This window comes from Quercus lobata, chromosome 9, assembly GCF_001633185.2.
Source record: "Quercus lobata isolate SW786 chromosome 9, ValleyOak3.0 Primary Assembly, whole genome shotgun sequence".
In the NCBI taxonomy this organism is placed as follows: Eukaryota; Viridiplantae; Streptophyta; class Magnoliopsida; order Fagales; family Fagaceae; genus Quercus; species Quercus lobata.
Genome location: NC_044912.1, coordinates 5,729,743 through 5,754,139, shown reverse-complemented (window position 1 = coordinate 5,754,139; position 24,397 = coordinate 5,729,743). Strand labels below are relative to the sequence as shown.

At 34.7% G+C, this 24,397-nt stretch overlaps 2 protein-coding genes across 3 annotated transcripts; one reads left to right on the top strand and one right to left on the bottom strand.

Annotated features, from left to right (window-relative positions):
• Positions 1–1,354: 1,354 nt before the first annotated feature.
• LOC115959940 (conserved oligomeric Golgi complex subunit 7) lies at positions 1,355–10,521 on the top strand. The gene is made up of 10 exons (XM_031078617.1): positions 1,355–1,808; positions 3,268–3,357; positions 3,465–3,584; positions 3,680–3,781; positions 3,893–4,173; positions 5,289–5,434; positions 7,526–7,724; positions 8,346–9,024; positions 9,113–9,445; positions 10,095–10,521. Exons 1-10 carry the CDS (start codon positions 1,527–1,529, stop codon positions 10,371–10,373), a joined length of 2,511 nt encoding a protein of 836 aa, XP_030934477.1. The 5' UTR covers positions 1,355–1,526; the 3' UTR covers positions 10,374–10,521.
• A 4,548-nt stretch (positions 10,522–15,069) lies between these two features.
• LOC115959866 (luc7-like protein 3) lies at positions 15,070–23,153 on the bottom strand. 2 transcript variants are annotated; one of them, XR_004085033.1, is made up of 8 exons: positions 22,906–23,153; positions 22,641–22,769; positions 21,786–21,825; positions 17,594–17,669; positions 17,293–17,493; positions 16,832–17,044; positions 16,345–16,744; positions 15,070–16,249 (listed from the first exon to the last, which is right to left on the bottom strand). XR_004085033.1 is itself a non-coding variant. In XM_031078501.1 (7 exons), the coding sequence occupies exons 1-7, from the start codon at positions 22,946–22,948 to the stop codon at positions 16,415–16,417; spliced, it is 1,032 nt and encodes a 343-aa protein (XP_030934361.1). In that variant the 5' UTR covers positions 22,949–23,153; the 3' UTR covers positions 15,070–16,414. The 2 variants fall into 2 exon arrangements, 1 of the variants encoding a protein (XP_030934361.1); XM_031078501.1 differs by having other exon boundaries at positions 15,070–16,744.
• Between the last annotated feature and the right edge of the window lie 1,244 nt (positions 23,154–24,397).

Here is a 24,397-nt window from a genome sequence, read left to right as displayed (position 1 = left end):
CATCGAGTGTAACGGCCCTTAAAATACTCAAGGGTTGTGAGAAAAGAAACCCTACACAAATACTCAAGAATATGTGTGTAATCAAATTTGGAATTTCCGATTTCGTAATTCTCGACAGATACAACTTCTGTCGAGCTTCAACATTAAACCTCGATAGAAATGATTCTGTCGAAACATTTGTCGAGTTTTAATGAACAACACTTCTTCACTTATTTCCTGGTCAGATTTGCATGATTTCAATACTAAACTGGAACACTTGTTTCTTGAAGTACTAAACTCATCATAGATCTATTCAATTACAAGTAAAGTATGCTTTGTCAAAAAATTAGCCAAATACATAAACATGTCCCTAACAAAATTGCCTAAGGTTGTAAAAGCATCACGGTTCCTGTTGTTGCTGTTAATCTTCCCATATTTTATTTTTAAGAAGCAGCATGGTTCCTCTTAATTCTAGTATACAGAGAAAATCTATGGCTTAATTTCTTTTTGCTTTGTTTTTCTTGAAATATATCTATATATAAGCAAATTGTGGACCTAGCTGTAATCGAATTCGTATTCCTTGATTTTTTTTTTTTTTTTTTTGGAAAAGAATTCGTGTTTGTATTCCTTGATGATTCGGATTTCCAAGTGGCCATTAATACACGAAGCCATGTAATTCTTTAATCTTCCCAAATAAATAAATAAAATCTATTCAACTAAGCTATGCCCAACTTTTCAAAAATGACAAGTTGGTTGAAAATTTGAATAGTTTTGACTTAGAAATTGGACGGATTAGACATGTTAAATTTAATAAAGTGTTTTATATGTATATTAATTTTTTTTAAATTCTTTCACCATTTACCTATAAATTTAGTAAGTTGTATTTTAAAAAATCCTATAAACCAGTTTGTATGGAACCATAGAAAGTGCCACTTTCCTATAGATCAATTACAAAAATTAGTCTTCTCAAAAAAGAAAAATTTACAAAAATTAGGGTCCAATTAATGATTGTTAAAGGAACACTTATAACTTAATATTCTCTCAAAAATGACACATATATGTTGGAAAATTATGCTATTTCATCATAAAATTATACTCTATTTTACATTTTATCCATTATATATATATATATATATATATCTCGAAATATACAATTAACCTCCAAAAGTAATAATAGTAATATTTAACTTTTTGTCGTCTGTTTTGAGATAAATCTAACGGAATTTATAAATTAGTCTTTTAGTGTTATGAGAAATATACAATTATACATGGATTAAAATAAAAATAAAAATAAAAATAAAAATAATTTAAATAATAATAAGTGAGAGTATACTAATATATACAGTAATATGTAAATATCAGTCCAACAGTCCCAACCCCGCAAATCTTGAAAATATCACATATCTGAACACCGTTAGCCCAACCGTCATCTCTCTCACTTCATTCCCAATTTCCCAACTGAAAAAAAAAAACCGAGTGAGAAGTCCTTCAACTCACTCGTCCGATCCAATCCAATCCAATCCCATCCAACTCAGTCTCCAACAACAATGCTAGATCTAGGTCCATTCTCCAGCGAGAGCTTCGACGCGAAGAAATGGATAAACTCGGCGACTCAGAGTCGCCACCCGCAGGACTCGCTCGACAACCACCTGGTCGATCTGGAGATGAAGCTCCAGATGGTCTCGGAGGAGATCGCCGCCTCGCTCGAGGAGCAGAGCGCCTCCGCTCTCCTCCGCGTTCCGCGTGCCAACCGCGACGTCGTCCGACTGCGCGACGACGCCGCTTCGCTCCGCTCCGTCGCCGCCGGAATCCTCCAGAAGCTCAAGAAGGTGCATTTCTTGACTTTTTGTTTATTATGTATATGCGAATGAATATTCGGTTCGGTTTTTTGAACAAGTTAGAGAGTTTTGCATTGTGAGATTTGCGTGACTATTCTATTCATTGTTCACTGGATTTTGTAGTGCCAATCGTAATTGTTTGATTTTTTTGTTGTGGTATTGTTTGGTTACTGAGAAAATGTGCCAAATCTAAGGAGAATTAGAGAATGCATTGTTAGATTTGCGTTGCTTGGTGGATCGGACTGTATCATTGTTCAGTTTGTGCCAATTACAGCTTTTTTTAAAAGAAAAATTGTATATTTTTGTTGTGGTATTGTTTGGTTACCAAGAAATGCGGCAAATTTAATGAGATTAGAGTTTTGCATTATTAGATCTGCGCTGTTGATGGTTGAGAGTGTATAATTGCTCACTGAATTGTGCCAATTACAACGACTTTTTAAAATATTATTGTGGTGGTAATGTTTAGTCACTGAGGTAATGTGTCAAATATACGGGGACTAGAGTTGCATTATCAGATTTGCAATGTTCGGTGGATGAGAGTGTATAATTGGTCACAGGATTATGCCAATTAGAATTTCTTGTTTATGTTTTTTGGGGTATTGTTTGGTTATTGGGGAAATGTGGCAAATTTAAGGAGATTAGAGCTTCGGTAGATGAGTGTATCACTGCCTTTTGAATTATGCCACTTGCAAGTATGTGCTTTTTGTTGGGGAGAGTGTGAACTTATTCGCTATATTTTGCCTATACAACCGTTTGATCTCATTTCTCCTTAACAAATCTAAAGGTGGGTGTTATAGATTTGTGTTAGAATGCTGTTAGTTTAGTTTGACCGATGAGGAAATGTGACCAAAAGGGAGGCATTGAGGCACTGGGGTTTTTATTATTTGGGAGTTGGAGAATATGCATGTGCTATGTATAGTGAGGGTAATAGAATTGGGGCTCGGTTTAGGTGACCTACTAATTATAGGAAAACTCAAGGAAAAGGAACATGGGATTAGAAATTAGAAATTGAAATATCTCATTTCTAGATCTTTTTGAAATTGATGTCATCTTGGTATTTCATTTCTGGACATACCAAAAAACTTTAATTGAGTTCTTCAACATAGCAATATCATGAGAAGGGCAAGTGACAGCTTGCAGAATCTCTAAATTCTTAAGAGGAGATTGTGAATAATATCAACATCAAGTTATTGGGTTCTTTGCCTGGCTTTGAGTAGTTTCATCATTGCACATGGATACAACATGCACTTAACAGTGACTTTCTCTTATATAATATATTTATTTTGGCTTAAGTTTGTTTTTGTAATTTTTTTCTACATTTATTTACATTGTGCTACTGATCCTTTCTGGTGGATAGCATCTGCCAGCAAGGTATCAAATTTATTCAAATTTAGATGGATATTACATGGCAAGATGCTCTCTCTCACAACCATTTTCTTGTCATCTTCAGGCAGAGGGAAGCTCAGCAGAATCTATAGCTGCCCTTGCTAAAGTTGATACCGTCAAACAGAGAATGGAAGCCGCGTATGAGACTTTGCAGGTAGAATAATCCTGGTTTCTTGTATGTGTTAGTCATAGGAATTGATAAAGTGTAGCAAATGAAGATTGTTTGTTTAATTAGGAATACTTATTTGCATGTAAGAACAGGATGCTGCTGGGTTAACTCAACTAAGTTCTACTGTGGAAGATGTTTTTGCCAGTGGTGATCTTCCTCGGGCTGCAGAAACTTTGGCTAATATGAGGCATTGCTTGTCTGCTGTTGGGGAGGTAACATTTTTTTCTTAGTGTTACATCAAGTAGTGGGTTTGATATTCATGAAGTTTCACCATTTGACTTTTTCTCCTTCAACCCCTTCATTTTAGGTCGCTGAATTTGCTAATGTTAGGAAGCAACTTGAGGTCTTAGAGGATAGATTAGATTCAATGGTACAGCCTCGTCTAACAGATGCCATATCCAACCGCAAGGTCAGATCTTCCTGCAGAACGTTGTCTTGTCATTTGTAGCTATCTGTTTCTCAACTCCTTGTCTTACACATGATAGATTATTTTGTGTTTCCACTTATTATTATTATGCAGGTTGATGTTGCTCAAGATTTGCGTGGAATCCTCATTCGAATTGGAAGATTCAAGTCTTTAGAGCTACATTATTCAAAAGTTCACTTAAAGTCCATAAAGCAGCTCTGGGAAGATTTTGACTCAAGACAGCGAACTAATAAGCTTTCTAGTGAGAGGAATGAAGTGGAAAGGCTATCAAGTAGTAATGAGTTTCAATCAAGTTCACCTTCAATTTCTTTCTCCAGTTGGTTGCCAAGTTTCTATGACGAGTTGCTACTTTATCTTGAGCAAGAATGGAAGTGGTACAGTTCATTCTTCTTTAGAAGCCTAAATATTTAGTCACATTTTGTGAAGAGTTGTTTGTTCAAAAGTATAGAAATAGACAGATTATTTCTTTATAAATTTCATGATAACATCACATAAAATTGGTTGCCATTAACAGCTGAAGCTAGTTATTTTTGTGAGGAAAAGGATTGTATCCATTTTTCTATTAAATGAACATGGTCTATTTCATGATCATGTTTTAGTTTTTAAAAATCTAAAGGTGTACATGGTGTCAAGTCATTTAAAGTTAGTAATCATTCCTTATTTGGTGGGCCCAATCTTAAATAATGTGGCACCTTGTACTCTCTTAGATTTCTTCTCAATATGTCATTATGAGAGTATCTGATTCTCTTCACAATTTTCAATAGAAAGTGCGTTCCCTTTTGATTGACACTTGCTTTATGTGAGAAAGTTCGCCATAGTCCTATTTAGTGGTAGTTTGAACTTCTAATCTTCTATTGTTCACTGGTAGAGGAGATTATTTCACCTTTGTTTAAAAATATATATATTTCAAAGGGTATTTGTTGGTTTTTTAACTTACACATTGCCCTATATTCTTGAAGAAAATAAGTTTTTCTAAACAAATAATGGCAAACAAAATTTTCTTACCTAATTCTCCCAAAAAAGGGGAACCTGTAGTGAGTAAATAAGTGGTCAGTGCATTGCATTATTTCATACTTACCTTACCTGTGAGAACATATCATTGCCTTTTTCCCCCCTCAGTTATCAGAATTTTCTGAACTATATATTGATTGATTTGCTGAGATATATAGATTTATCAAGATAAATTGATTTCTTTTCCCTGGTTGATGAAGTGAAATTTACCTTTGATTAATTTCTATGATATGCATCTCAAATTTTTTGAGTATTATGGATGTCTTATGCAGATTAGTTCATGCTCCCCATACATTTTTTTTTTTTTTTTGTTACATGCTTAATTTTAACATCGCATTTTCAGAATGCATTACTTGATATTAACGCTCTACTTGTTTTGAAGTAAAATATTTTCAAATGTAAAATATTTTGCATGTAAACATACCTGTTATCTTCCAATTGTGGAATTTGACTGTTTAGTCTAAACTGTTGTCTGCAGGTGTATGGTTGCTTTTCCCGATGATTATAAAAATCTGGTCCCAAAACTATTAATTGAGACAATGGCAGCTGTGGGATCAAGTTTTGTTTCTCGTATCAACCTTGCAACTGGCACTGTTGTTCCTGAAACAAAAGCATTAGCTAAAGGTTGCATTTTATATCTTTCAGAGTTCATTGTGAAAATGACAATTATTCTTTTGGTATTAAATGTTCTACATTATCTGATGGTGATAGAGTGTTCTGCCTCTCAACTGGTCTGGCATGTTAAAATAAGCATTAACTCTGGTTTTGAATTCACCCTTTTGTATGTAAAAATATTAGGCTGCTAAGAATTGCTGACAGGCTATAAACTAAGCAATGACTAAACCAAGTTAGTTTACTTTTAATTCCTGATCACTAATTATGCCAGAATAACAAAATAAATGCAGACTAAATAAAAGAGTTTATTTTTTGGTCGGAGAATTAGGAGAGATTATTTTCTCATTCATTATCCCTCCATGATTACACATCTCTATGCCATGATACTTTGAGATGGTTACTTAGGGAGAATCAAATTTTACTCGATTGCTGAGGAAAAGAAAAGAAAACTGTTTTCCTGCATTTGATTGTCAAGAAATAGTTGGGTCCCACCATCAACTGTTTTCCTGTAGGAAATAATTTCCCACAAATCCTACTCCTGAAATTTTAAACAAGATTATTTATGTCTGATGGGAAAGGCATGAGACCATTTCCTACAAAATATTATTGCAAAACAAACTGTTGGAAAAAAGAGTAAGTCTTTTTCCACTTTCTGGTTTTCCTAAGAAGTATTTCCCTGCATGTTTTTCTTGACAAACAAACACAGCATACTAGAGGTTCAGTTTTGATTATGGTTAAGTTTTGGAAAACTTTTCAAATTTTAATGTCGAAGCTGGATACAAGTTCGAAACGCTTATATGGTTCTCCTATAAGGGGGCTAGGTGAGGATAAAATGTGTTGGATTCCTAGCAAAGATAAGGGTTTCTTGGTTAGTGATTATTATAGAATTTTAGTTGGCACCACTTTCTATGGTTTTCCTTGGAAAAGTATTTGGAAGCAGAAGATTCCCTCCAGAGTAGCTTTCTTTGTTTGGACTGCTGCCTTTAGGGAAATGCTTGACGATTGATAATTTACAAAAAAGGAAGGTGTGGATTTTGGATTGGTGCTACATGTGTAAGAGAAATGGTGAATCAGTTGACCATCTATTCTTTCGTTGTACTTTTGCTATGGATCTATGGTCTATGGTTTTGGGTCTTTTTGGAGTAACTTGGTCGTCTTCGAAATGGTTATATTTGGTCGATCATTCCTCATTGCTTATTGTGGTGTCTTTGGAGGGAGAGAAATAGTAGATGTTTTGAAGATATTGAGAGATCTATTCCGGACCTCAAGCTACTCTTTTTTAGAACTTTAAGGGATTGGTTGTTTGCTTTGCAAAATCAATCATTCCCTTCTTTTATTGATTTCCTAGACTCTTGCAATTTTTGTATTTGATTTCTTATCCCTTGTTCACTCCCTGTGCACTAGGGTGTTCCTTTTTTATCAATATATCTTATTACTTATCAAAAAAAAAAAAACAAGTTCTTTTGATCACACAGTCTGAATTTGTATGCTAAACCTAAGAAAGAAGTTGGATTCCATAAGATGCAGCCTATTTTATCCATCTGGTATTTCTTGCTGATCTGCTCTCAAAGTAAGGTGACAATCCACTATGATTTCTACTTAGTACAGCAAAGAATTCCTTTCTTTTTTCTTCTGGTAACTGGTCCATCTGTCAACAGCAATAGCTCTTCTCTCCCCTGCCTTTTGAGCTGGGATACTCAATTGGTCCATTTATTCGTGCCCTTGTTCTGTGAGTATGATGGGGCTAACATTCCTTGAAGCTGTTACATCTTTTTCATATGGCTGGTTAACCTGAATTTGTGTTTCTAGAACTGATGATCATACCATGATTGACTGGCATGATCAATCTTGTGCATGGTGGATTTGTCAATCCCATATATGACTTGCAATTCCTTTTTCTTTTAAAAAAAAAAAAAATCTTTATTTGTTTATTATTATTGCCTAGTCAATTTTTGAATGTATATTGGCTTGAGATTTTAGGCTTGGTTCCAAGTTGTGGTCAGATTTGTTGTATAAATAGAATGAGTTCTTTCTCTTATTTTTTTACTTTGGGATCAGTTCTTTAATGTCTTATCCTTACATTCCTTTTTATAACTTCAGGTATTTTGGATATTCTATCTGGAGATATGCCTAAGGGTATTAAGATTCAGACTAAGCATCTAGAGGCTCTTATTGAATTACACAATATGACGGGGATATTTGCAAGGAATATTCAGCACTTGTTTTCAGAATCTGATCTCCGAATTCTGATGGATACCATGAAGGCTGTGTATTCTCCCTATGAATCATATAAACAGAGGTGAAATTATAAACCAAACAAAATGTGTTGTTTCGACTTCTTACTGAATGTAGTGAAGCGTGTTACAAAGGCCTTTTCTTGTTGTTGGCCTAAATATGTAATAGTTTTTGTTCCACTTGGGTTTTCAATTGGGGTTTTCTTATGCTTAGACACGGAAGTATGCTTAGGTTGACATTATAGTTTCAACTTGAGATACAAATGGGAAACCAAAAGAATTGTGATTCCAGAAATCATTATGAATATGTCAAAAGCACATGGACAATGACTTAAGAATGTGAAATGTTGTTACATATAAATTGAACTACCAAAAACTTTTCCACTGAATGTTTTGCATCTTCCCAAGGTCTCTTGGACAATGATATGTACTATGGAAGGCTTCACACTGTCATGTTTAAAGAGATGCTAGTTTGGAAGAACACTGCTGTTTTGCTGATATTTACAATGTATTTTCTATATGATGGTTTGAGTTTAGAACATTGGCTTTCGAGCAACATAAAGTTATGCTGTTTTTACATAAATCCAATTCATCACTGATCTGCTTTTGATTTTATTTTTTTATAACTGATTGGAGAATGTATTCCGGTGTTTTCCATTAGTTAATTACAATGAAATGTGTCCTAGGTATGGGCAGATGGAGCGTGCTATCCTCTCGTCTGAGATCGCTGGGGTGGATCTGAGGGGAGCAGTTACTCGTGGTGTGGGAGCCCAGGGAATTGAACTCAGTGAGACAGTTCGCAGAATGGAGGAATCTATTCCCCAAGTTATTGTACTTCTTGAGGCAGCTGTTGAGAGGTGTATCAGTTTTACTGGTGGTTCTGAAGCTGATGAGCTAATACTTGCACTTGATGACATAATGTTACAGTACATTTCTACCCTGCAAGAAACACTCAAATCGTTAAGAGTTGTATGTGGAGTGGATCATGGTGGTGATGGTGTCAGTTCAAAGAAGGAGATTTTGGACAAAAAGGATGGAACTCAAAGTACCCGCAAAGTTGACTTGATCTCCAATGAGGAGGAGTGGTCCATTGTCCAAGGGGCTTTACAGATCCTCACAGTTTCAGATTGTTTAACAAGCAGATCTTCTGTCTTTGAAGCTTCCTTGAGAGCTACCCTTGCTAGGTTGAGCACAAGTTTGTCTCTTTCAGTATTTGGTTCAAGTCTGGACCAAAACCAGTCGCACGTAAGTGATGATGGAACTGGGGAACAACATTTGGGTGGAAGGGCTGCCTTGGATGTGGCAGCTGTGCGGCTTGTTGATGTTCCTGAGAAGGCTAGGAAACTCTTTAATCTCTTAAATCAGGTATGAGCAGTCTCATCTTTCTCTGGGGAATTTTCACATTTTTCTTCTCATAGTTATAACAAATTAACAATCTTATGTTATCATACAGTCTAAAGATCCCCGATTCCATGCACTTCCAGTTGCATCTCAGAGAGTCACAGCATTTGCTGACACAGTGAATGAACTTGTATATGATGTCCTCATATCTAAAGTACGGCAACGCCTCAGTGATGTTTCTCGTTTGCCAGTCTGGTCATCAGTTGAGGAACAAACTGCTTTCCATCTTCCAACCTTCAGTGCATATCCCCAGTCCTATGTGACCAATGTTGGTGAATATCTACTAACCTTACCGCAGCAGTTGGAGCCTCTCGCTGAAGGCATCTCCAACAACGATGCCAATAATGACGAGGCACAGTTCTTTGCTACTGAATGGATGTTCAAGGTAAGGGGAAAATTCTTAGTCGAGGTGCCAAAAGTTTTTGACCAGTTGACCATGTGTGTTTTTCTCATTTAGTATTATTTTTAATTTCTAGCTTGTTAGTAATGAGGATGATGCTGTATCAAATTGGTCCCAACCTATATACATATATAGAGAGTATAGGTGCCATTTGTGAAGCCTTGGCACTGAAGATAGTCTTATTGGCTTAGAATTCCCTTCTATATATATATATATATATATATATATATGTATGTATGTATGTATGTATGTATATAATCTACAAAAATAGCACGGTATAGTTAGATTCTCCTGGAAAATCAGTTGGTGGTTTTCACTTGGATTAGAGAGGGAAGGGCTTGGGGACCCGACCTTATCCTCTTCAGGAACTTCCTAACTGGCCCCTTAATTCTTTGAATTTTTTCTTGTAAGATAAGATAATTTTGGCCAAGGTGGTTTGTGCTGCTATAAATATGATGCCTGGATATGGTATTTGAGAACCAACTGGTTTTGTTGAAGCTTAAATACAAGTAACTTTCTTCAATTTGTATTCTGATAATTATGCTATTCTCAGTATAAAAATCCTTCATATTATGTTTGTAAATGAACTATAGTGACCAAATTTCCCATGGATGTTGATTATTCTCTATCATAGGTTGCAGAGGGCGCAACTGCACTTTACATGGAACAGTTGCGTGGGATTCAGCACATATCAGATCGTGGAGCACAACAGCTATCAGTTGACATTGAATATCTTAGTAATGTGCTTTCCGCTCTATCGATGCCAATCCCTCCAGTTCTTTCCACATTCCACACTTGCCTTTCTACCCCAAGAGATCAGCTGAAAGATCTTCTGACATCAGATTCAGGAAACCAGCTTGATCTTCCAACAGCAAACCTTGTATGTAAGATGCGGCGTGTAAATTTAGATTAGTGAAGTTTACCCATTGGGAAAATTTTTTAATGTTGAAATAGAGTATACACCCCTTTTATCATATCTTCAGGTTGGACTGCTGTTATTTTGGCCTTTGTTGTTTATTGCATTTGAAATTAAAGCCATAGACAAAAGGTATTACATGATATTTTGATGTATACAGATTTTTTCCCCTCAGCAAGCACATGTATATTGCCTAGTCAAAAAGTTTTGAAAATTTTGAGCTGTGTTGTACAGTAAATTTGGAGTGTGGAGTATGGTTCTGTCGCTTTTTTCTTGTTTTTCCCTTCCTGTTTTACTTGATCATTGTAATTTTGGTTCTTGATTTTTGCTCCCATAGTACATCCTCAATGTACTCAGGTTGGCTTTTTTTCTTAATATTTTTTTGTTACCTATAAAAAAAAATATATTAAGTGATTTTCACGTTGCATCATAATCATATACTTTTATTGGAGTACTTGTGACTTGTGATTGACGATCTTATTGGTATAAAAGAAATGAAAAACTAAATATTACTGAGTTACAAAATTTCTTTCAAACTTGAGGATAGCTCTTATTTTAACCTTAATTTAGAAAGTGGGGGAGAAATGGTAAATGTGATTTGAAGATCAAGATGGAGACTTTGGTTAGGTTTCCCAAGTGAAAAGAATTACCACTAACTTGTTGGCAGGATTCACATCATGGATTGGTTTTAAATCAATCTAAGCTAGTAGCTAGACACTCTTTCATCTGTATAATATCTAAAAATCAAAGTGTAGAATGTTACCATGCTCTTATTGAGCCACATTATCGGCAATGTTGCCATTTTTTTTATATTGATTTGTTCCTCTAATTTTTTTATAATATTAAAAATATTAAACCGTCCAAGATATTATTAGAGGAAAAAATTGTTCAAGATGAATTTTTATAGTCAATCAGTTGATTTATTTAATGTTGCCACCTACATCACTTTTTTTTTTAATTGATTTGTTCTTCTAATTTTTTGATAAAAGTAAATATATTAACCATCCAAAATATTATTAGGAAAAATAAAGTGTCCAAAATGAATGTGTAACGTCATTCAGTTAATATATTTAATGTATCAAAAAAATTAGAAGAATAAATCAATAAAAAAAAAAAAATGGTGATGTGGCCAATGATTTGCAATTAGGTCAATTTGGTTAGTTTCGGTCCAATTCAGTACACTTCTGTCCAATTTGGTTCATTTAGGCACACTTCGGTCCGTTTCGGTCCAATTTGGTATATTTTTTCCATTTTAGTTAATTCGGTCCGTTCAGTCTACTTTGGTCCATTTCAGTCTTTTTCGGTCCAATTCAGCCTCTTTGTTCCATTTCGGTGCACTTACTTAAGATTGGGAAAAATACAAGTCTGGATTGAGAGTACTTATTCTAGATCAAAATTTATTAAAAATATAGATGGAAAAAAGTAATATTATTATTTTTTAATTTTTTTAATTTAATGATTTGTGGTATTATCTTTCTTTATATATATATATATATATATAAATATATATATATATATATTTTTTTTTTTTTCATTAGTTGATATTAGTATTTTATTTTTTGAGTGAATTACATAATTTTAGTGTTTTGATATAATATAGATGGAAAAATTCAAGTCTAGATTGAGAGCACTTACTTAAGATTGGGAAAAATACAAGTCTGGATTGAGAGTACTTATTCTAAATCAGAATTTATTAAAAATATAGATGGAAAAAAGTAATATTATTATTTTTTAATTTTTTTAATTTAATGATTTGTGGTATTATCTTTCTTTATATTCTTTTTTTTTTTCCATTAGTTGATATTAGTATTTTATTTTTTGAGTGAATTACATAATTTTAGTGTTTTGATATGATATAATTTGAATTTGGAGACTAATTCCTAAGTTAGATAGAAATTACTATAACTTTGGTTCTCTTAAACTTTTAATGATTCACTTGAGCACATGAAAACTTTTTTTCTATTGACATGTGAAGCTCATATTGAAATGTATAAATTATTCAACATACCATGGCAGAAATTCCTTTATAAATAAATTTATTGTCCTCTTCATTCTCTAAAAAGAATGATCATATATATTTTCATACAAGCACTCAAAATAGCTAATATGATAAAACAATGACGCACGAAGCAAGCTCTTTAAGTTGATGACTCTGTTGTGTGGTTAGAAGAAGCACCAAACTTTTCACTAAACTGTTTACAATAAGACTGGTAGAGTTTCTAAAACCTAGAAGGTTCTCCTGTTTAGAACTCTAGAACAAAATGATAAAAGTGGTAATGAAAACAAGGGGGAGTATACTGAATGTAAAGCTAAAATAATATACTAGAAAGGGGGAATAATATACTAAATGAAAAGCTTTATAATAAAAATAATATACTAAAAAGGGGGAATAATATACTAAATGAAAAGCTTTATAATATTGAGCACAATACTTACAACTAGTTTACTATTGGCTAACTAAAACCATGAATACAAATGAACGGAAGCTTGAACACATATTTAAACTATTTACAAAAAAGACTCGTAGAGTTTCTAAAACCTAGAAGGTTTTCTTGTTTAGAACTCTGGACGACTAATGATAAAACTATTAAAAAAAAAACAAATGCCTTCAGAATGGGATTGAGCTTCTAATTTATAGAGACTGGGGAAGTGTTGGATCCTTTGAAGATCTTGCAAATTCCGGGACTAAATTGCTTTTACTGGAGTGAAATGCACCAAAAGCAAATCTGCTTTTACTGTTGGAGTTGAAAACTAATCTGCTTTATCAGGATACTGTTTACTAGTTTTGTCTTCTTGTGCCAGTAGAGATATTGTTTACTGGTTGTATCTTCTTGTGCCAATAGTGTATAGTGTTTTGATACCAATGTGACTATAGTCCTATAACCTCTAGACGCTGGTTGGTGTAGTTGTTTTTTTCTATGACTTTTCTTACTACCTTTTCCCCTTCAGTAAGAAGCCTTAAGGGTGAGGCAACTACTCAACTACCTTGGTGTTTAATTATAATGGTTTCCAAGGGTGGATGACTAGATTGGGCTACCGGCCTATTTTCTTTAGTACAATTGGTCTTTGTGAGGACACAACACTTGTGCCACTCAAAATGGTTTTCTACGTAATCGAAGAAGGATACTTCTCCACGAATCTCAATAAAATGGAGAGAATCCGGCTCCTAATCTGTTTATAGTAAAAAGATGGTGATCACCAAAACCCTATTGTTGTAACCATTGAATTATAAAAATAATCTCTCTAAAAAAATAATAGTAATCCTAGAGCCTGGACATCTCCATTAAAACTACGAAAAGCATTAGTTGCACTACAAGGTTATTTCAGAACAAATACATCAAACGCAAGTAGTTTATTAATCGGGCTACATGAACGTTTGGATAGCTAATGCGTTTCAGTGTTTTGCGTTGTTTTTTTTTTTTTTTCTTCGAGACCAGCTCCTCTTGTTAGAAATATGAAAATAAACAGTATTTTCATTTATGAACAGTAACTGAAAATTTTTTTTTATTATTTTTAATTTTCAGCAAAATAAACAGCATCCAAACCAACCGTACATATCAACAAATAAAATAGGTTTTTGTTAGAAGTCGTTTAGTTGAAAAATTATGCAAGTCGTTGGAAGTTTCAGCAAGCTCCAACTCAAGCATTCCCTCACAACTCACAGGTTAACCATCACCGGAACTCAATCTCATTATCTGAGAGAGTAGACTGGACACTACTTAATCTTGACATTTTCAATATAAGCCTTCACAGCTCAATATAGTCGATGTATTTTCTCGCCTTCAATTACAGTTGATGGACTTGGTACAGTATTAATGGGACAACCTCATTTTTTCCCCGAGCCATACATCCCAGTATTTGAAGTAGCATGCACTTAGCTTAAGAAAATGAAGAAATGCTTCTTTTTTTAATTTTTTTTTTTTAAATATTGATTTGTCTTCTAATCCTTATATTTTGGAAGTTTCTTTTATGCAAGTGGAAAGAATATATATGATCAGAGAACTATGCAACTATTGTGCTTTACCAGTCTTCCAGAACGTTTGGATATCCAAATTGCTGTCACAAGAAGCAGCCGAATGAGGAAGAAGATAATTCTCATCATGAAACTGGTGACCACAAATGGAGATAGTTCTCACGGAAAGCTCCTAAAGTTTGGATCTTAGCTGCTTTAAGGGATATTTTAACTGAGAGGATATCAATATGTTGTGTTTTGGTCGAGTAAGAAGCCATGAAGGTTCAGATTCTTTTAAGCCTCACAACCAAAAACGAAAACTATTCATATATCATCCCCAAAAGAGCACTTTTTAACATACATCATTATTGCAATGGGGCACAAAAGGATTGAAATCTAACAATTGAGATTTGAGACTATGGAATCTCGTTTTATTCTAATACCAAAAAATTTAAAAAATTAAATTAAAAAATTTTAAAATTTAAATTTTAAAATTTTAAAAAAAAATTTATATGTTAGCTAAAGGGTAGAAATAATAATATGCCGGGCTATCCTTAGGTATGGCAATGTTGTAGTATGACATATCCTTTGATCCTAAACTACTTCAATTCTACATATGTTAATCTAACGATTTACATTATTCATAGCCAACGAAATAATATTTCATGCAGACAAGAATACTCATGTGATCTTCCAATCCAAATGTAATTACCCCTTTCCTTTTTTTTGTTGAATATATGTAATTACATTTGGTTTCTCATTTCCCATATCTTGGAATATAATTTCACAAGCAGCAACTACTTCTAAAGTTGCTTAAGATATTTACTTATAAAGTTGCTTGAGACATTTTGGAGTTTTCCCTGTGCAAATCATTCCTTAGCATAATATATTTACTTACTAGCAGCAATCTGACCATCAAGGATCACCAGATTACCTCCTTTTTCCTGCAAACTAAATGGAAACAAACTATTCTGCACATTATAATTTTTGGTTACCTCCAGGCACCTACAAACAGGCAAGTTTAATGTTTGCAAAATGGTCTCGCATCCCAGCCCACTGAAGTAGATTTTCATCAATGTGGCAACAACATTTCGGATAAAGAATCACTCTGCAAACACAAAGTAAATTACCTATACCTGTCTGATCCTGATAACTCCAAAACTAACCACAACTCTGTAAAACAAGTAACAAATTTCACATAAGAATAAAATACAGTGATTGCTGTCCCTCTTATTTCTATAGCATCTTAATAATTGCCCATTCACGGCATACTGGATGCACCTTGTTATCATTTGAATCAAAAACTATAGTGAGGGCAGGGGACGGATGGGAGAAAAAGAATTGAGTCTTCCTACCTTAAAGATCATTGTAGAAAGGATGAAACGCTGCATAGGATTGTATGAAGCCATATCTGGATGGCCCATAAGTGTTGCCTTAAAGGCATTGACTAAATCATCCAATATTTTCCAAACTGGTAGAGTACTTTGATGAGGTCAAACATATGGTAATATAAGCAGAATTTGCAAACAAACCGGTTTAACTCAACCTAAGAACCATAAAATAAGGGGGAAGAGAATCTGAGAAGGAATTATCAATCCATGGGGTTGTGTTGATAGAAATAAGGTCTAATTGTTACCTCAAAAATGAGAAAAAACCGCGTCATCTCTCTGAGCAGCAATGTCAATCATGCATATAACTGTGTCTGACCACTAAAAATACTCTGAACAAATTAAATAGCCCAATATGACTCCCAAAAGATAAGAGGCTCTGAAAACAATGTTTCAGAGACGATGCATAAAAAAGAATTCCACCAAAGCCTAAATTAGATTTAAAAGAGTTACAACAATGAAGTTGTACCTACCTCAACCCTTTTCTCCATTAATAATATTGATGAAAGGGAGATGGTATAGTCTCAACAAAGCTGTGAGATAGGAAAAAAAAGTTTCACCCGTGATGAAAAAAATAACTCAGGACTCCAAACACATGTTCATAAAAGTTTCCAGGATAAAAATCTACCTCAAACACATGTTCAGACATCTATCGAAATAATCCACTAATATGGGCGAACTGGACTTCTAGGTGCCCTTCAGTGACCATGTCTAACAGGGGAACGTGACCTGCTTCGATCACGGTACCTATCTCTGCCACCTTCTCTTCCGTTCCTCAACCTCCAATCCACTCCTCTCCCTCCATCCCGACTACCTCGAGCATTCCAGTCTCTAGACCTATCACGTTCTCGGTGTCTATCCCGCTCTCTGTCTCTATCACGATCATGATACCTGTCCCTGTCCCTGTCCCTGTCACCAGAATCACTTCTCCTCCTCCTTTCAGATTCCTTCTCTCGTTGCTTCTTCCGTTCTTCTGCTTCTTTCTCCTTGGCTAATCTTTCCTCTTCCCTAGCCTTCTCTCTAGCTGCCTGCATCATGATAATCCATGTTCTTTATTGACCAAAAACAGAATAGATATATTTCATCCTTAAACTTGTTTCTGAAGGGAGACTCACCTTGTACTCTGCTATGAAATCCCGGACCATGCCATAACCAATGTGCTGCTTCCCCGTGACATGAGACTGGGTCCTCTCAGCAGCATCATTTGCTACAAGAAAAGAACCACATATCTCACACAGAGCCATCTTTTTCTCCTGTGCTAGCATTAACACTTTATCAGTCTGGGGTTGTTGAGTCAAGGCTGTCTTCTCAACATTAAGCAGCTCCACCTAAAAGAAAGACAACCGAAAAGTTTGACATTAATAACTAGAAACCTCAATGTGATACAGTTTGGAAATGGTATGGGAAGTTCAATCCCCCCCTGCCCCTCTCTCCCCCTTTATTTGTTTGGTCAATACTCGTAATTCAATCAAGAGATTATTAGTTGTGGCTTCAATGCACAACAAAAACACTTAGGGCATTACTAACAGAACCTTTCAATGCACAACAAAAACACTTAGGGCATTACTAACAGAACCTTTCTCATGAGTGCTTCAGCTTCATCCACCTTCCCAGCTTCACCAAGGGTCTCCACTTGTTCCAGTAGATTCTTTATTTTTTCTTCCACTACGGATAACTGTTCAGATTTTTCGGCTGATAGTGGAGGTGGTGGAGTGGGTTCCACCTCCTGAGCAAGGCGCTCTCGCCCACGCCTAACTCTTCTATCCAAGTCTGTCACCTGCAACAGAACACGTAACATGATTAAGAAATACATAGACAACTGGAAATATTGGATTGGGGGGGGGGGGGGGGGTGTGTGGAGTAAATTTGTAACCCACCAACTTTTCACAAAACTGAGAAAGCTCAGCTTCAAATCTCGGCACGTACTTGTCATGTCTTGGAGACTGCTCAAAACTAAAGCCAACAAAATAGAAATCAACCATTAAAATCCAAGAAAAAATACATATAATATAATGAACTATCATATTAGCACAAGGGGAGGAAAAAAATCTGATGCAAGTCGTTAGCTAGAAACAATGCCCAAATACCCATCAAATTCTTCTATAAAAACAAGGCGAAAAACCCATTTTCGTACCTACATTTTTACGCGATTTCCACTTTGGTCCCTAAGTTTTTTTTTCACCGCTTTTAGTCCCTATTTAGAAAAACACGTTCTGTTTTAGTCCCTACCGTCAGTGCCCTAACAGCAAAGTCCTAGGGCAGACGGAACACCCTATTAGCTGACATGGTACCGATGTGGCGCTGATGTGGCGATTAAGTGGCATTTTTATATGCTACGTCAGCATTTTAATTTTTTATAAAAAGCCACATCAAAAAATTTAAACCAAAAAAGAAAATAAATTAAAAATCAAAACTTAAGCTTGCCCAGAAAATTAGTTAATTCTTATGCTTGCCCAGAAAATCAAAACTTATGCTTTGAAACCAAACACAAAAAGAAAACACAAAACTCAAACCGGACTCCCTTAATATTTTCAAACCTTCCTCTCTCTCTTCCAAAACTCTCACAACTCTTTCTAACTCCATTGCCAGCCTCTCTGCTCATCTCCACCGCTGCCGCCACTAAAACTGACAGTGATTCATCGCCTCACCACATCTAACCGACCCACTCTCACGATTTGCTCAAGTCTATCTCTGACCACCTGTGACCGATCCACTCTCACGAATTGTTGTCTCTCTCTCCCAGATAGGCAAGCTTCTCTCTTTCATCTCTCTATCTCTCACCTCAGTGGTGTGGATCTGGGTTTGTAGGTTGTGGGTTTGTGAGTTTTGCTGATCTGGGTTTGCGGATTTGTGGCGGATTGGTGCACTGATCTGTGGCGGATTTGTGGGTTCGTGGGTTTGTGAGATTTGTTGATCTGGGGTTGTGGGTTTTTGGCAGATTGGTACACTGATCTGTGGCGAATTTGTGGGTTATGATTCAAAGGCTGGGTTTGAGAGAATGGTGGGATTTGGAGGATGGTGGAGATCGGTGGGTTTCCAAGTTGGATTTGATTTTGTGTTTCGATGGATTGGTGGGTTTCCAACTTGAAGATTGGTGTTGATTTTGTGAACAAAGAGGATGCAGGTCTTTTGATTTTAGTGGGTGTATGTTGGGTTAAAATTTTTGAATATGCAAATCTGTTTCTGGGTTTGATTGTTGGTGTATGTTGATTTCTGGGTTTTCAATTTTGGTGGGTGTATGTTGATTTCTGGATTTAGGTTGGTGTATGTTGATTATTGTTTGATCTAAGTTCTGAATTTCGATTTGTTTGGTTACAAAGAAAGTACTGGAAAGGCAAAGAAAAGAAAAGACAAGAAACTAGGAATTAATTTACTAAAAACATGAAGAATATGAACTGTAAGAAAATGAAGAAAACAAAGATGATCTTCCAACAAAATAATGAAAAGAAAAGAAAAGAAAATTTTATGTTAATTATTAATTATTATTTAAATAATTAAATAATAACTAAAATTTTATTTTATTTTAAAATGCTGACGTGGCATATAAAAATGCCACTTAATCGCCACATCAGCGCCACATTGATGCCACGTCAGCTAATAGGGTGTTCCATCTGCCACCTAGGATTTTGCCGTTAGGGCACTGACGGTAGGGACTAAAACAGAACGTGTTTTTCTAAATAGGGACTAAAAGCGGTGAAAAAAAAAAGTTAGGGACCAAAGTGGGAATCGCGTGAAAATGTAGGGACGAAAATAGGTTTTTAGCCTAAAAACAATTATAATATGTAACGTGGGCATTAACCTGACATTAAACATCACTGTGAAATTTACACAAATGTATATGGTAAAGACTACCAACACCTGCTGCACCGAAAAGTCTCAAGTTTTCTAAATGCTAAAAGAGATGCAAGACACCAAATTGATGGATGAAAAACAGCACATAGACCAAGGGATTGAGACACCAAGCTAATTCCATATGTAATAAAACCCCTTGCATAACCCCTAAAACAAATAAGAAATATGTGTATGCAACTCCTGGATAATTGCACCCCAACCTTCATTCTACCACATTTTGTCACTCAGAACTATAAGTACAAGGCTGTAATATAACGTGAGATATTAAAACAAATCTGATCTCACAACACTAATCAGAATCAATTCTATAAACCTTAATTTTGATAGTATACATTAAAAAAAATAATACTAAAAGATAAATTTTCTTCATGAACAAGAAATTTAGGTGGATCTTGAGGAGTTAATATGTAAAAACACCTTAACATGTTTCTTTATAGAATCTGGTCATGTATTTTGATAAGTAATAAGCTTCGTTGAAAATCAATATTAACGAAAAATAAAATAAAACAGGGCACACAGGCAGTGTGCTAAAAGGCAACAAAAAAAAGAAACTAAACAGGAATGAAAGTACTAATTGTCATGTATTACTAACAAAGGGCTTCTTTACAAGACAAATTTTGGCTAAATAACTAGGATAGTAGTTTTTTTTTTTTTTTTTTGATAAGTTGGAGAGTAGAAACACTATCAGTTCCCAGAACTGCAACTTTCAGTGCTTTTTTTTTTTTTTTTGGTAATTTACAGCAAACATTAGGATACAGTATCAGTTCAAGCTATAAAGATAAGTAGCATCACTATGACAATGCAAAATATCCATTTTGCTAATATTAAAGCATCAAACATTTTCTGCCATTCTGGTGTAATTTAACATTGACTAAAATTTTCAATCACACCAATCACCAGAAAACGCAGATAACATTTTCCCTGGAGAATATTTTATTCTGAAATGAGCACGCCTTGGCAACCATTTGTATTCATGAGTATATATATAAGTAATATAACAATTACGTTACTTTGACAAAACCAATAACAAAAGGCAATGATTATGAAATTTTATATACCAATTATCAAGTCACAATTTCACACAAAAAAGGAAATTAAATTTAACAATAAGGCAATATCATTATATTATGCATAAGTAATAATAATGGCAGAATCACCCTTTCCATCCCAATTTATGTAAAGAGTCTAAAGACATCAATGCATCAACTATTGTCATACACATATACATTATACACAGTTAGGTCAACGTTGAGAAGATAAGTTTATAAAGCACTGAAGTATAGGAGGAGGAGGAGGAGGAGGAGCAGCACTCACACAAGAGGAACTTGGCACTAAGACATAACATGCCACCAATTAATTTAAGCTAAATTGTCACCACTTAGACATATCAATATTATCTCTCCAAACCATCTTGTTTATTATTAAAAAACACATTTGCTATTCACAAGCCAAATTAAAATCACAATCTATCTGCCACTCACAATCCATTTTTTTTAATTGGTAAGTTACACATGCACCAAATGAGTCTTGAACCTACGACTTCACCATCCACCTAGCACTTGCAAGGGGAAGAGGTGCCAATTAAGCTAGAGGACATTGGCCTGCTATTCATAAACCTTATGAATGAAAAATAGTAAAATATTTGTGTTTAGTGTGAAAGTTCACACTTAGACAAAGGGCTCTGCACTCAACTTCCAAGATGCCTCTTGCATCACGGAAACTCCCAACAGAAAGATTTACAACATAATCCAAGTAAACAACCCATTAAATTAATTCATTGATTTAGAAGAATAAGTTATTCTTCTCTTCGTGCACTGATCTGATCATAATGCTAAGATCGGTTACCTCAAAAAGGAAAAACCAGCAACGGCTTAGGATACCAAGTTAGGCATATCTATGTTCCATCCTACAGTACACATAAGAAGCAGCAAACTTAATCATATAAATACAATATCAAGAACATTCTCTTAACAGAAACCGATCATTCTGACCAAAGGTTATAACTTTAAGAGCTTAGGAAGCTCACTGTTACAATATATAACCAAATGTTTCACAAATTAAAGACAATACAACTGACAATCATACAAGCATAGTGCTTTCCTATTGCATGAGTTGCAAACCCATACAATGTAAACCCAGTAAGAATCCTAGAGAAATACAACACATAAAAAAAATATTCATAAAACAATTGCACAACTATTCATCCAAATCAATCACCTTTCTTTCAACTTCTGATCATGTATTCTAGGGCATGGTCCTGATCCAAAAGAACAAAAAACAATGATTAGTCAAACCTTACACTCACCAAACATCAAAACAAATGCTCCATTTGGTTGCTGATAACTTTTAGTAAAAGAAAATAATCAAAATTTTGTCTAAAATTTTTTACCTAGATCTGGAAGCTAAGTAATCGAAAACCTTTCTGCAACTCAGCCAATCAAAACTCATTGGCAACATCAAATTAGAATCCTCAACTTCCAAAAACCAAAACAGCAAAGACCCTAATACCCTACACTTTCAAAAGTTTCAAATTAGACCGAGGTTTAAAGCTCCTACAAAATAAATCCTATATTTCTTTTTCAAATCAAAACATAGACTTTTAAGATTTTATCAATTTAAACCACTAGTCAAACTTGAAAAGCACAGGGTTTACTTTAAAATAACATGATTCTTAAAAGCCTTCAAGAGTTAGGCCCTTTTGAAGGTTTAAGTATTGTAAGTCTTTATAATAAAAAAAAAACATGATTCTTAAAGTTCATTGTTCGATTTGGAACAAGTGAAACCATCAAGTTTAATTTGTAACAGTCTTAAACTTCAATGTTCAATTTGTAACTCATGAAATTATATGATGTATTTTTTCCCCAAAAGATTCTAGGTATACTTCATGTTAATTTTAAGTTTTAACTAATTGGCAATAAAAGCAATCAAAACTGATTTAACTACCTCAATATGTCTGATAGACTATAAATTTAATCTTTTCTTTTCTTTTCTTTTCTTTTCCTTTCCTTTCCTATGTTTTCTCAGCAACCAAACAGAACCTCAAATTAATAAAAATTATAAATTTCAGCTCACCCAGATCGCTCCTCGTATTGACGAAGAGATCATGCGGACAAAACCGAACCATATAGAAAGCACAAACCTCCTTATCGTCCCAAGTAATTTCCTTGTACCCTTTTCTCTCCTCCTCCGTCAAATTCCGAGCTAAAAACAAAATAAAAAAATTAACCAAATTTGAATCAGAATCGATTAGATAAGGCATTAGAAACCCTAAATTGGAATAATTACTTGAAAATTTTGGGGAGTGGAAGTGGAAATTAGGGTTTAATGGGAAGAGTACCTGCGCCCATAAGCTCGTCTAGCAGAGCTCGTTGAGCGTCCATGGCTAAGGGAGTAATCTGAAATGAGAGATTTTGATGTGAATTGCAATTTAGGGTTTTCTTGAGAATTTGGGGATTTTGTGGTGTTTGGGTTTGGGGGCTTGTTAGGTTAGGTGTTTGTGTGTGAGAGGGAGAGGGAGAGGGAGAGTAGTAGTATTTGAGGGACAAAAGAAAAGTGAGCTGTGTGTGAACTGTGAAGTGTGAATGATTTGTGGTTTTTGGCTTTAAGAGAGGGTTAAGAATTTTTATGGGTTTGGGGGCAAGGTTGTTTTTATTTTTACTTTATTTTATTTGTGGGAGCAAGGCTGTTTTTATGTTTTATTCTTTCATAACTTTTGATGGTTTGAACCTTTTTTTTTTTTTTTTTTTTAATAGTTGGGGGTGAATTTGGCCCCTGAACATTGTAAATGAATTAAATTGTTCATAAACAACTTAATAAAAAGCTTTTAATGTCTGGTTATAAACAAGCTAAAAATTGAGCATTTATTTTAGCTTCTTTAAAAAATAGCCTAAGAAAAACAATTGTTCATGAATGGGCTTGTGAACAATAGAGTTTTATAAAGAACAAGTTGGGCTTAAGTTCGTTTATGGGCTCGTTAATTGAGAGGTAAGACCATTTGTCCAAATCAAATGAACTTGATAATATGCTTTGATACAAGTTGGATAATGTACTTGTGTTAAACCTCTAGCTCAAGAGTTTAATATTGAGCACAAGTTGGGCTTGACTAATGAATCAAATTAAGTTAAAGCTTTTTGACTTTTTTTTTTGTTTTTTATAAACAAAAAAGAGCCTCATGCGTGTGATTATTGACCCAGCCCACTTGAATTTGCAAAACTTATGGAGTGGGGCATCCCTGGGTGTATTAGGACTATCCACATCGTGGCACAGCATTTTTGCGAAGTGCACGACTTGAATCAAGCAACTCTTGGACCCGCAGGTGTGACCCAATTTGGGACTCCTATCAACACACCACGCTCCTAGGGGCAAAATTTTTACACTTTTTGACAAGCTCAATCAAAAGCCTATTCATTTCTGGTTTTAAACAAGCTAAAAATTGAGCATTTATTTTAGCTTCTTTAATAAAGAGCCTAAGAAAAACAATTGTTCATGAATGGGCTAGTGGACAATAGAGTTTTATAAAGAACAAGTTGAGCATAGGTTCATATATAGGCTCGCTAATAAGCTTGATATAGGCTTGAAAAATAAACTCATATATCTTACTAAACTTTTAATTAATTGGAAGTTAAGAGCATTATTCCAAATCAAATGAATATGATAAAATGCTTAATACGTGCTAGATAATGTACTTGTATTGAATTGCTAGCTTTAGAGTTTGATACTTAGTATGAGCCTGGCTTGCTCAAGCTTTTTGACTTTTTGACAAACTCGAGCTTGAACTTTTTTTTGTAGTTTTGGTTTGAGCTTGAGCCAAGTTTGAATATTTTACTTTT

What these genes read in the sequence shown, in the direction of transcription:
- LOC115959866 (XM_031078501.1), bottom strand. Translation starts at nt 22,948, where the DNA reads ATGGACGCTCAACGAGCTCTGCTAGACGAGCTTATGGGCGCAG. An exon ending in AGACGAGCTTATGGGCGCAG is followed by an intron (nt 22,770 to 22,905) that starts GTACTCTTCCCA and finishes TTTTGTTTTTAG; the next exon opens with CTCGGAATTTGACGGAGGAG. An exon ending in ATTTCATAGCAGAGTACAAG is followed by an intron (nt 16,745 to 16,831) that starts GTGAGTCTCCCT and finishes ATCATGATGCAG; the next exon opens with GCAGCTAGAGAGAAGGCTAG.
- LOC115959940 (XM_031078617.1), top strand. Translation starts at nt 1,527, where the DNA reads ATGCTAGATCTAGGTCCATTCTCCAGCGAGAGCTTCGACGCGAAGAAA. An exon ending in AACAAAAGCATTAGCTAAAG is followed by an intron (nt 5,435 to 7,525) that starts GTTGCATTTTAT and finishes TTATAACTTCAG; the next exon opens with GTATTTTGGATATTCTATCT. An exon ending in TATGAATCATATAAACAGAG is followed by an intron (nt 7,725 to 8,345) that starts GTGAAATTATAA and finishes AATGTGTCCTAG; the next exon opens with GTATGGGCAGATGGAGCGTG.